At 38.5% G+C, this 12,933-nt stretch overlaps 2 protein-coding genes across 4 annotated transcripts in view; one reads left to right on the forward strand and one right to left on the reverse strand.

Annotated features, from left to right (window-relative positions):
* UBLCP1 (ubiquitin like domain containing CTD phosphatase 1) overlaps window positions 1–12,933 on the reverse strand; it is a 52,141-nt gene that overhangs the window by 24,748 nt on the left and 14,460 nt on the right. The gene's annotated exons all lie outside the window — the stretch shown is intronic.
* RNF145 (ring finger protein 145) overlaps window positions 1–12,933 on the forward strand; it is a 95,342-nt gene that overhangs the window by 3,982 nt on the left and 78,427 nt on the right. For all 3 annotated transcript variants that reach the window (XM_047849466.1, XM_047849475.1, XM_047849482.1), the window contains exon 2: window positions 2,980–3,141. In XM_047849466.1, coding sequence (XP_047705422.1) covers window positions 3,095–3,141 — 47 coding nt within the window. In that variant the 5' untranslated portion in view covers window positions 2,980–3,094. The remainder of the gene's footprint in view (window positions 1–2,979; window positions 3,142–12,933) is intronic.

Below are 12,933 nucleotides of genomic sequence, written 5' to 3' on the forward strand. Positions count from 1 at the left end.
GATATCCTTGTGTTGCCCTTTGTACCCACCCACACCCCCATTCCTCCTCCCATTCCTAACCCTTGGTCACTAATTCGTTTCCCATCTTTATGCTTTTGTCATTTCTAGAATGTTATGTAAATGGAATCATACAATATATGCCTTTTTTAAAAATGTTCATTTATTTTTTTTTTTTCTTTTTTTTTCGGTTTTTTTTTTTTTTTTTAAATTTTTTTTTTTTTTTTCAACGTTTATTTATTTTTGGGACAGAGAGAGACAGAGCATGAACGGGGGTGGGTCAGAGAGAGAGGGAGACACAGAATCGGAAACAGGCTCCAGGCTCCGAGCCATCAGCCCAGAGCCCGACGCGGGGCTCGAACTCACGGACCGCGAGATCGTGACCTGGCTGAAGTCGGACGCCTAACCGACTGCGCCACCCAGGCGCCCCAAAAATGTTCATTTATTTATTTTGAGAGAGAGAGTGAGCATGAATGGGGAAGGGGAAGAGAGGAAGTGAGAGAGAAGAATTCCAAGCAGTCTCTGCCCTGCCAGTGCAGAGCTCGACTTGGGGCTTAAACTCAGGAACCATGAGATCATGACCTGAGCCAAAATCAAGAGTCAGATGCTTAACAGACTGAACCACCTATGCGCCCCAAACATATGTCTTTAGAAATTTTTTTTTTTCATTCACTGTAAGACACTTGAGAGCTATTCAAACTATTGTTTGTAGCAACTCCCTTTTGTGGCTGAGCAGAATACCCTGGCATGGATTTACCACAATTTGTCTATTTATTCACCAGTTTGGAAATTTGGGGTTTTTTTTTTTTCAGTTTTTGGCTTTTACAAAAAAAATAGACCATTTATAGGTAATGTAATTACTGATATGTTAACGCTTCAGTCTGCCAATTTATTGTTTGCTGTTCCTTCTGCTTTTGGTTTTTCTGTTTTCTTTTTCATGTCTTTCAGCTGGTTACTTGAACACGATTTTACAATTCCATTTTGATTTGTCTGTAATGTTTTCAAGTATATCTTTTTGTATAAATTTTCAATGGTTGCTCTAGGTATTACATTATGTATACATAACTTATCACTGCCTACTGGAGATGGCGTTTTATTAGTTTGAGTGAAATATAAAAACCTTAACTCCATTTGAGTTTCTTTACTCTCCCCAGTTTGTAATTTTTTTTTAAGTTTGTTTATTTATTTTTGAGAGAGAGCACGTATGCAAATGTGCATGCATGGGAGCAGGTGAGGGGTGGAGAGAGTGAGAGAGAATCCCAAGCAGGCTACGTGCTGTCAGTGCAGAGCCCAATGTGGGGCTTTATCTCACAAACATGAGATCATGACAAGCCGAAATCAAGAGTCAGACGCTTAACTGACTGAGCCACCCAAACACCCCCAGAAATTTTTTCTTTAAATACTTCTTCAGGTCTACCCTCTTTCTCCTCTCCTCCCAGGACTCTAGTGGCACAAATGTTAGATCTTTTAGTAGCTCACAGGTCCTCAAGACTGTTAATTTTTTTTAAATCCATTTTCTTTTTATTGTTCAGATTGCATCACTTCTATTATATATCTTCAGGTTTACTGATTCTTCTGTACTCCTCTATTCTTCTGTTGAGCCCATCCACTAATTTAAAAAGTTTTTTACTTTAGGATATTGTAATCTTTCAGTTCTAAAATGTCTATCTGTCTTTTCTTTATGTCTTTCATTTCTTTGCTGAAACGCTTTGTTTCAAGCATGTTCATAATTGTTTATTGAATCATTTTTAATGCTGGCTGTTTTAAAATCCTTATCAAGTAATTCCAACATCTGTGTTCTCTCGGCGTTGGCATCTGTTGTCTTTCTCATCCAAATTGAGATTTTCCTGGTTGTTAGTATGAAAAGTACCTTTCTACTGTATCCTGAACATTTGGGGTATTACATTATGATACTCTGGATCTTATTTAAATCTTCTGTTTTATCAGGCCTTCTCTGACACCAGAGTGGGGTTACGGGGATGACACCTTATAACTTCCTGGTCAGGGTGTAAGTTCATATCCCCATTAGGCATTCTTTGTCACCCCATGTGACAAAGGGGTGTATAGGAGTGGGAGTTCAGGTTCTCCACCAGACTTCAACTGAAAGCCCCCATAGTTGGGAGGTAGAAGGATGCCTCCTCGCTACTCCCCACATGGCCTCCACTGACATTATGGGAGATGGGGTTGTGGGAGGACCACATTTCCATTAGAAGATGGTAAAAGTTCTGGCTTCCCACTCAGCTTTCTCTGACACTATCCTGGTAGAGGGTTGGGGTACCTCATTATAGTCTGGCATGAGTGAAAGTCTACATTTCCCACTGGGCTATTGCTTACAGGGGTGGGGGTGGGGGTGGGACCACCACTTTTTCTGATACTTGGTTGGAGTATGGCAGTATGTTGGGCGTCTCCAAGAATACTCTCATGTTCAGTGATACAGCAGGAGTACTCACAGGACTCAATGTACAGTTGTATTCCTCAATGATACTTTCAGTAAATGTTACAAAGCATAATCAGCAAAGGAAAATTTTTGTGGACTGAAGTCTAGAGGAAACCAGGCACAAGATTCTAAGAGTTCTCCCCCAGTAGAATTGCCCAGGATGCACTTAATTTTTCCATCAGTGAATTGTGAGAATGGGTATAACGTGTTGTCTTCCAGGGAAGTTCATTAGAAACTCAGTGCCCAAGGTTTTTTGGTCTGGTCATATAGGTACCCACTGCTTAGCACCAATTCCAGACCCTCAAAAGGAAAGCAGATGTACAGTTTAAACCCTATCATTTGCATGAACAGTCAAGGCACAGTGAAGCATCTGTATCATTTAAGGAAAGTTTAATAATCGGTGTCGGGAACTGTTTTTATCAGTGAAGTTCCCAGAGGCTAGCCAAAGGCCCACCTTGCAAGCAGGACGTTCTATGGCTCAGGCCTCTCAATGTTAACCTTTTTCTGCATGAGTGGTTATTAACTGAATGTTTCTTTCTTGCTAGGCTCTTCCTTTCCTGGTGCTTTGTCTAGAGAGAGCAGGCTTTTGGGGCCTTTTTTGTGTCTGAGCCTGCTGGCATTTCTAGGTTGCCTGCATCTCCAGCACCCAGTCTGAGAAACATGAAGCAAAAAGAAAACCCAGGGAATTCACTGCCATGTCTTTCAAGGTAACTACCCAATCTGCCTTTTCTCCATCTTTTCAGAGTTTTCATGTATTTGTTTCATAATTCCATCTGGGGTTTTTAGTTGTACTTAGCAGGAGGGATGGGGAGAAGTGCAGCTACTCCACCTCGTCCCAGACCTGGAAGTCTCTGCATTACTTTTAAAATTAGGAAAAAAGTGAGTTTTAAAATTTTCATTATGTTCATTGAAAACAAAATATGTATATTACATAGATTTAATTGATTTTATTGAATTAAGAACGCTTAACCTGAGATCTATCCTCTTAAAAAAAGTACCATATGGTATTGTTAACTATGGGCACAAAGTTGTATGGTAGATCTCTGGAACTTAGTTTTAAGCCTGAAATTGGTAGGCTTAGTTTAAATAGAGGGTCAAGGGGTGCCTGGGTGGCTCAGTCAGTTAAGTAAGTGTCTGACTCTCTGATCCACTCAGCTCATGACCTCATGGTTTTGTGAGTTTGAGCCCTGCATCGAGCTCTGTGCTGACAGTGCAGAGCCTGCTTGGGATTCTCTCTGTCTCTCTCTCTCTCCCCCTCTCTCTCTGCCCCTCCCCTGCTCATGCTGTCTCTGTCTCTCTCAAAATAAGTAAATAAACTTAAAAATAAATAAATAAATAAATGGTCTAGAAATTACCAACTATAGGGGAAAAAAATCATAACTTGATTGCACTTATTCTAATAGTAAAGTTTATTTCTCCCAATAATGAAAATAATGTGTATTCATTATAGAAAATTGATTTTACTTTATTTAGTAAATGGAATGAAAATGTTAAAGTCAATAAAAATTATAGGGTGACAGAAGATCCAGATTCATTTAACTTTGCCATCATTTTATAGGGAAAATATCAAGAGGAGAAATTTTCCTATAGTTGAAACAGGCCCCCATAGATGGCCCTATAGCCAGTTTTCCATGCCCAGTGTTAACTGCAAAACTTGTGCTTCTTGTATATATCCAAAGTTGTGCATTGGAGGTTGTATCTTTTCAGTTGTGGGAGAAATAATTACAAATGCCCCTATCCACAAATTCTAGACTAATGAACTATTTCTGAAATGAAAATTTTAGTATAATATATTGCTAACTAATCAACATTCAATTTGAAATCTTAAACAAGAACATCAAATTGTTATTATGTTGCAGCGTTTCACATTATAATGGCAATTTCATTTATTTGTTTTATTTATCCATGGTGACTCATAAGTGTATAAATTAATATCTCCCATTCTTTAAGAAATGTTAATGAAATGTCTAGACTGTTACAATTTAAACATTTACAGCATGACAAAGCAAGCTTTGATCACCAACAAGCTATCTGTAATGAATAGGCTACCATTATTTTATTCATTAGATTTCCAGTTGTGAGGAAACATTTCTTTAGCAATGTGTTTATGTCCAAAGAGCATTAGATAGGGTTCTAATGCAGCCTTGCCTAAAATTATCGTCCTCAAGGTGATCAATTTCTCCTGACCTCAGTCCCTGTTTATAAAAATGAGTTTACTGAATAATCAAAAGATTTTTTTTAATTCTATATTTCAGAATCTCTAGGGTTTCATTCAGTAGTTCCCAAATAACAGCGTGTAGACCTGTGACATAGTTTCCATCAGTTTTCCACTTGCAAAATGACAAATAAAAAGATCATGTAGTACATTGGAAAAATCATGTTCTTTCTTTTTATTGAAAACTAGTATTGCCTCTTTCTTGTTCACATTTATCTTTGCTGGAATTTCCAGAGCTTCATTATTCACATTGAAATAAACTTCACAGAGAATTTACATTTAGTACTTAGAATTTCATTGATAATGTGAAAGTGGTACTGTTTTTGATGCTGTATAAATATTACTTCAGATGATTTGTTTTGAAATATTTTTCCTGATTTTAAATAACGGAAACTTAATCAGGCTGCGTTGAGCCAAAAAGATGGGGCTGGGGAGGAAGGGAGGCATCAGGAGGGCATGGTACCTGATGGAATTCGTTGAGTGTTGTTGAAGCAGGAGCCAAGGCAAGTTTAAGGTCGTTAACAATAAATCTACAGACCTTATTTACCCCTAGAGTACTGCTATGAATATGACTCTGACTCCCAGTCTATCACTCAGCTCCAAATCCCCAAGTCCTGAGATCCACTCTTACTGGCCTAACTAGGTCACATTGATTCTGGACCCATCAACTCCTCAAAGTGCATCAGGTTCTGCCTGAGCCTGCCCCTGTCTCCTGGGGAGGGTTCTTAGAGAAGAGGCCTCTCTGTAAGGCCAAGCAGCCACTCCTCAGGTGTCCTCTACATTGACAGTTAATGGTGTTAATTCTCTTCCTGACAGCTCTCAGTATTACTTTTTCTCTTCTTAACATTTTAGCTAATTCAGTGTTCATTTATCCACTCTTTTGTTTAACGATAATCACATCTTATCAATAAACAAGTCATTCATTTTCTTTTTCTCCATCCATGTTGCAGCTCTTCAGATTTACATTAACTTTAAATTTTGCCACCTACCAATTTATTTTATGCCATCACTATTACTAGCCTTTATAAGAAGTATTAAACAGTTCCAAATTAGTTCATGGTTCTCAAATATTGAAATGTTTCATAATTTAAATTAATATGAATCCATTAATTTTTTTCTTAAACTTGCTCCCTCTGGATTTGATTACATTTTAAGAACTCCAATTATGACACTAGTCAAGATTATTATTCTCCTTTTGGTATAGTGAATCTAACCTGTAACTTTTTTCTCTTCACTGCTTTCCACCATAATATTTCTAATTGGCAGTAATCATGATAGCAGCTGTTATTTATTCATGCAAGCACCATAGATGTGTTATTTCATTTAATTCTCACAACAGCCTTATGGATGTTAGGTTAAAATTTTTTTGTCCCAAAACACAAAAAAGGGCAAACTCTGCATTCTGCATTTGGCCCATGGTTTGAGAAAATCATTGGCAGCAGTCTGTTTAAAACTAGAATCTGTTGCTTGGTGCTCTACCTCTGACCTTGGTTTAACTCAATTTCTGCTTCCTCAACAGGGCTGGGGAATGCAGCTTCAGGACTCCAATAGCATATCACTGGCATTGCTTTTTACATGTATTGATTTGTATTTCCAATCAATGATTAGCACATCTGATGTCTGATACCATTCCCTCCAGAGGTCTTCTGTAACAACTGATATGGACATGATACTTTGACGACAATGTTACTGGGGAGTTTAAGTTAAACAATTGAAATACTATCTTCAGACTATCTAGAAACAGAGGAAATGACATTCACTTTTAAATAAATTTATAAAAAATTACAGTTCTGCTGAGCTTCCATTTGAGCAATTGTGTAATCACATAATGACAGGAGAAAGACTAAAGAAGAGCAAATTGAAAAATAGTTTAGGAGACAAAATTATTATGTTTTCCTGGATCAGTAGAAGAGACTTGTTTAATAGCAATATCAAAAATAATATACTTTTTGTAGAAATTGAATAAAATGGAAGCAATTTACTAACAAAACTCCTATTTATGTGATGTATATTTATGAAACATTGTCCTGAGAACTATAATTCTATAATGTTTCCATTTGAGCACTTGTATACCACTTAACTAATAGCAATAAAACTAAAAAGAGAAAACACTGAAAATTATTTTATTAGGCAAAATTCTTGCTGTGTTCCTGGATTATTTTAGTGGACTTGTCAACAATGACGACAAAAATACTGTAAAAACCATACCTACAAATAGCATAAAATGGAAACAATTTCCTTTTAAGAATCATGTTTAAATAATATACAGTAATAAAACAGTGTCTTAAGAATTATAATTCCATCTTCCATTTGAGGCATGGAATGATCACTTAATATAGGTGAAACTAGAAGAAAATATCAAAAGTTACGTTAGGAGAAAGCAAAAATGCATTTTTCTTATGATTCTGATCTTTAGAAATAGGCTCATTAGAAGGCTAGACCAATTCTGAAGGTGCCTCACTTCTGTTTTAATGTTATGTGAACAGAAAAACCAAAATCCAGCACTTGTTTAGAGATGTTTCTTGTTGCCAATGAAGAATGTGCTGGGCCAAGGACATCCCTCTGTGGAAAAGATTCTTGAGAGGTCCAAACTGGCTTTCCAGAGAAAAGAACATGACAGGAGGTTCTCTTGTCAGGAACTATTTCCTGGGACCCATCTGTGCTATCTGACCTCTGACAGGAGGATGACTTAGAACAACAGAGCCCAGGGTCAGCTGCCTTCCATTCAGGTGAGAGGATTGAATCTGGCATAATTAAATGACCAAGGTCATCCATGGTGTCATTCCTATTGGCCTGTATTTCTGCAAGTGCATGTCTTAGAGGTGTCAAAAGAAGGTCTTGAGGATCCTCCAGCACGGAGAGCACCAGAACAACTTGTCTTGCTGTTGTGGAGGAAATGCTGTGTCAGGATGCAGTCGGCCTGAGGACTGTGGTCCACACAGGCACAAGATCCTGGATCTTCAAGCCATCCCAACTTAATGGACCTCTTTCCTTGCACCAGGGAGTTTCAGCAGCTCCTGAGCCTCTGCCAAATGCCCATTTTGGGACATCAGGGACATAAAGATACTTTTTGCAAAGTCGAGATTTAAATTCTTCCTAAATCACTTATTTCTCTGAAGTATGGATTTGATTTTCTTACCAACGTTTTTTTCAGCCAACAGATATCTCACCAAATATAAGCCTTTTTCCCTCATGATAATTGATAATCAAAGACCCAATGGTTCTTTCTGATTTAAAAAAAAAAAATTTTTAATGTTTATTTATTTTTGAGACAGAGGAGACAGAGCATGAACAGGGGAGGGTCAGAGAGAGAGGGAGACACAGAATCTGAAACAGGCTCCGGGCTCCAAGCTGTCAGCACAGAGCTCAATGCGGGGCTCGAACCCACGGACCATGAGATCATGACCTGGGCTGAAGTCGGACCCTCAACCGACTGAGCCACCCAGGCGCCCCGTTCTTTCTGATTTTCTAAAAGGATTTGGCTTGTATTCTGTAAGTATCCACATCTTCACATGCATAAAGGATCTTTTCATCTGCTATGGACAGATTCTTTTCTTCCTTTCCGTAGTAAATCACTTGAAGTGGACTGCTTCATAGTCCATTTCCTTCATTGGTACAGTTTAGAAATGACTTTAAGTTTCTGCTGAAACTCTGGAATCTCACTTTTTTTTTAAATTTTTTTAACGTTTTTATTTTATTTTTGAGATAGAGAGAGAGAGACAGAGCATGAATGGGGGAGGGTCAGAGAGAGGGAGACACAGAATCCGAAACAGGCACCAGGCTCTGAGCTGTCAGCACAGAGCCCGACACGGGGCTCGAACTCACGGACCGCGAGATCATGACCTGAGCCGAAGTCAGCCGCCCAACCGACTAAGCCACCCAGGTGCCCCTGGAATCTCACTTTAAAACTGGATCTCTCTGACTGCAATGAAGCTTGTGAGTTTTTGTGACTAATATGATTTGAAAGTACATTTAGTGTTTTTACTTCTTCAGATAATTCAGTGTATATTTGGCTGCTTTTTTTTTTCTTTAATTGGCTTTAAAGACATATTTAGCTACATAAATCCGTTTTTTTCAGAATTCCATTAGGCTAACATAAGTAAATCTTCATGGCCTTGGATTAGGCAATGGTTTCTTAAATATGATACCAAAAGCATCAGCAACAAAAGGAAAAATTGTTAGGTCACATTTCCCAAAAAGTAAAAACTTTATGCATCGAAGGATATTATCAAGAAAGTGAAAAGACATTCCACAAAATGTGATAAAATATTTGAAAATCCTGTACCTCAGAACCAAAGCATACCTATCTTATCCTTTGTGGGATATACAAAGAACTCTTACAACTCAACAACTTAAAGACAACTCAATTACAAATGGGCAAAGGATCTAAATATTTCTCCAAAGAAAGATTGAGTCTCTCTTATAATATCAGCCCTCAGCTCAACTTGCTCCAAATGCTTTGATAGCTCTTCAAAGTCTCTCTTATAGCCCCAAGTGAAGAGTTGGATATTTCCAGGTATTTATGAATGGCCACAATTTTTGTATTGATGATTTTGGTCTCAAGTCTGATTTATGTTAAAGAAGAATGAGAGCCTCCAGATTGTCTCAGAATAAGGCTCATTTTCTAAAAATATTGATGTCTTTTCTGCACAAGAGCAGAAACTCCAATGGGCAGGGTTTTTTTTGTTTTTATTTGCATAAAATTATATTTTTAATAAAAATCTATGACTGGAAATACCATTATATTTCACAGCTACTGGTGGGGCTCTGTGAGAAGCACTGTTCTCATTAACTCTTTCTTATTCTTCAGCTATCAGCTCAAATGCCCTTTCCTCATGTAGGCTTTTGTGAACTCACAGACTAGGTCAGGTACTTGATTATGAACTCCAGAGAAACATAATCCTTTCCTTAAACTTACAGTTCATAATCACATTCCCCATTTCCACCTAGAAACAGCCATCGTCCTGAATTTGGTGTTAAGCATGTCCTTTGTTTTAAAGGTTAATACATAGGTATATACCTCTAACATGAGGGGCGCCTGGGTAGTTCAGTCGATTAACCATCGATTTCTGCTCAGGTCATGATCTCCCAGTTTGTGAGTTTGAGCCCCGTGTTGGGTGGGCTCTGTGATGACAGCTCAGAGCCTGGAGCCTTTTTTGGATTTGGTGTCTCTGCCCTCTCTCTGCACTGCCCCCACTCCTGCCCTGTCTTTCTCTGGCTCTCAAAAATAAACCTTAAAAAAAATTACAAAATGGGGTGCCTGGGTGGCTCAGTTGGTTAAGCATCTGACAGGCTCAGGTCATGATCTCGCAGTTCTTGAGTTTGAGCCCCATGTGGGTCTCTGTGCTGACAGCTCAGAGCCTGGAGCCTGTTTCGGAGTCTGTGTTTCCCTCTCTCTCTGCCCCTCCCCCCACTCATACTCTGTCTCTCAAAAATAGATAAATTATTTTTAAAAATGTTTTTAATTAAAAAAATGTTATTCAGGTTTGTCTATTAAGCTACATCAATTAAATCACATATGGCATTCTGTGATTACTTTCACACTGTTATGGGATTCGGCCATTTTATGTGTGTGCTTGTATTAATTTTCACTGCTGTATTAAAAATCCGTGACATAGATACATCACAATTTTATCATCCATTTTATTGCCAATAGAAATTTGAATCTGGCCAAAGTTTTTGCCTATTGGGACTCTTATAAGCTATTTTACATTGGAGTTTCTTATAGTGTCTTTTGCTTCATGTGTGCACAGATACTTTAATTTTATCTTTAGGAATAGAATTGTTTGGTATATGATCCGTGCTTATATGACCCTACCAGGGGATGGTAAATTGCTTTCCAAAGTTATGCCAAATTATATCTCCATGAGGAATATATGAATTTGCCCTGCTCGATACTTTTTTTTAAATTAATTAATTTATTTAGAGAGAGCACTCGCATATGTGCAAATTGGGGAGGAACAGAGAGAGAGGAGAGGGAGAGAATCCCAAGCAGCCTCCACACTGTCACTGCAGAGCCTGACACATGCCTTGAACTCAGGAACCATGAGATCAGGACCTGAGCTGAATTCAAGAGTTGGATGCTCAACTGACAGAGCCCCTACCTGGCTTTACATTCTTGTCAAAACCTTAGTACTGTGTCATTTTTACATTTGTGCTAGTCTAGTGAGTTGAAATGGTTTCTCATTATGGTTTTAATTTTCACTTCCCTGACTACTGATGAGATTAAGCTTTTTTTTTTCCATTTCTGGGCATTTGGATTTCTGTTTCTGTCAGAATCTTTTTGCTTATTTTCTGTATGGTTGTTTGTCTTTTTCTTAGTGGTTAGTAGGAGTTATAGATTCTGGATACTAATATTTTGTGCGTTACATGTGTTGTGACTATTTTCTTCCAGTTATGCTTTTCATTTTCATTCTCTTTATCATGTCTTGTTGAACAGAAGTTCTTAATTCTGAGTATGTTTAATGTTTTACCTTTTGCTTTATGGATTGCTCTTTTTGTATCTTCTATAAGAAATTTTTCCCTAGCACAGATCAGATATTCTGTATTTTATTTTGAAGCTTCCAAATTTTTACTATTTATATTTGATCCATGGAAATTAAATTTTGATTGTGGCATTAGCTAGGAATCCATTTTTACATGGGCTTGTTTTTCTCTTGTGTAAAACAAGTCTGAAGATAGCAATCTAGCAATTTTACTCCAAGGTGTTAGAAAGAGACTATTGGACAGACACACCAGGAATCATATGAACAAGTTAATTATAACATAAGAGCAGCAACAACAATAAACAAATCTGGAAATAACAAGGAATTTAAGGTGAAGAACTAGTTTTAGAGCTTTGGCAGAGCTGAAAATAAGGTGAGGCATCTCAGAAATCGACAACTGCAGGGAACTGCTGCCATCTCTAGGAAAGAAGACAAAAGGAAGAGCTATAGTATGATTGGAGCCCAGGAACCAGGGTATGTGGCAGGACCCGGAAGTTAGAGGAGGAGCCTCCAGCACCACTGGATGGACTGTGCAGCCAGAGCTGGAGCCATGGTAGAGTGTGACCAGCAAGAACTGGACTATGGAGTAGACGCAGTCACTGCCTGAGATGCTGCCCTCTAGTCTACCATCTGTGCCTCTATTGGCCAAACCTAACCAGAAGCCAGTGGCCAAGACATCCTGAGAAATGTGGGCTACCAAGGTCAGCATCCTGTGATATAGAGGTAAGCAGGGAAGGTCAGGGAATGGATTTGAGCACTAACAGACCAGTGACAGGCATAAGACACCTCTCACATCTGGCCCTAATGTACCTTCCTTCTCTCATTTCTACCACTCCTTTCTCTCTTGTTTTGTCTCAGCCATGTCAAGTTATTGGATATTTCCAGGCTATGCTATGTATATTCCCATTCTTTGGCTCTTTGTTCAAACCATCCCCTCAGCTTGGAATTCTTCCTTGTCTGCCTTGAAGTCTTACTCATCCTTCCAAGTATTAGTTTATCTCCTCATCCTTGAAACCTTGAAACCTTTCCAGTCACATTCGTAAGTTTCTCACCCTCCAAATACCCTTTAAGTATTTGGGTCCCTAAGATTCTGTCCTTGATCCTCTTTTAGCTCTTGTCACTGGGTGACCTTAGTGGGTAATTTCGTCCATCCCCATGACTCTCAACTTCCACTTAAGTAGTGATGATTCACAAATTGTGTCTTTCCTAAATGCCAGACCCACATATATAGGTACTGATTAGACATTTCCATTTGCCTTTTTCATAATGCCTCAGATTCCGTATGTCTGAAACGTAACTACCAAACTCCCTCTCCCAGTATATTTGTACTATATTATATTCAATTGCCCATGGGCCATATTTAGAAATTACCCAGTGCTACTCCTTTCTTATGATCCCTTCCCCAGTTATAATCAATCATACCAAATCCTGTCAATGCTACCTCATTTACATCTCTCAAAGATGCACTCTAAAACTTTGGAAACATATATTAAAAGTCTTAAAGATAATGTTATGGGTTGAATTGTGTCTCCCTGAAAATCATTTGTTGGAGTCCTAACATTTAATACTTAAGAATGTCATTAAAAAAATTTTTTTAATGTTTATTTTTGAAAGGGGGGGCGCACTAGTGGGGGAGGGGCAGAAAGAGAGGGAGACACAGAATCCGAAGCAGGCTCCAGGCTCTGAGCTGTCCCCACAGAGCCTGACATGGGGCTCGAACTCCTGAACCACAAGATCATGACCTGAGCCGAGGTTGGATGCTTAACGAACTGAGCCACCCAGGTGCCCCAAGAATATCA

The sequence above is a fragment of the Prionailurus viverrinus genome, chromosome A1 (assembly GCF_022837055.1).
Source record: "Prionailurus viverrinus isolate Anna chromosome A1, UM_Priviv_1.0, whole genome shotgun sequence".
In the NCBI taxonomy this organism is placed as follows: domain Eukaryota; kingdom Metazoa; phylum Chordata; class Mammalia; order Carnivora; family Felidae; genus Prionailurus; species Prionailurus viverrinus.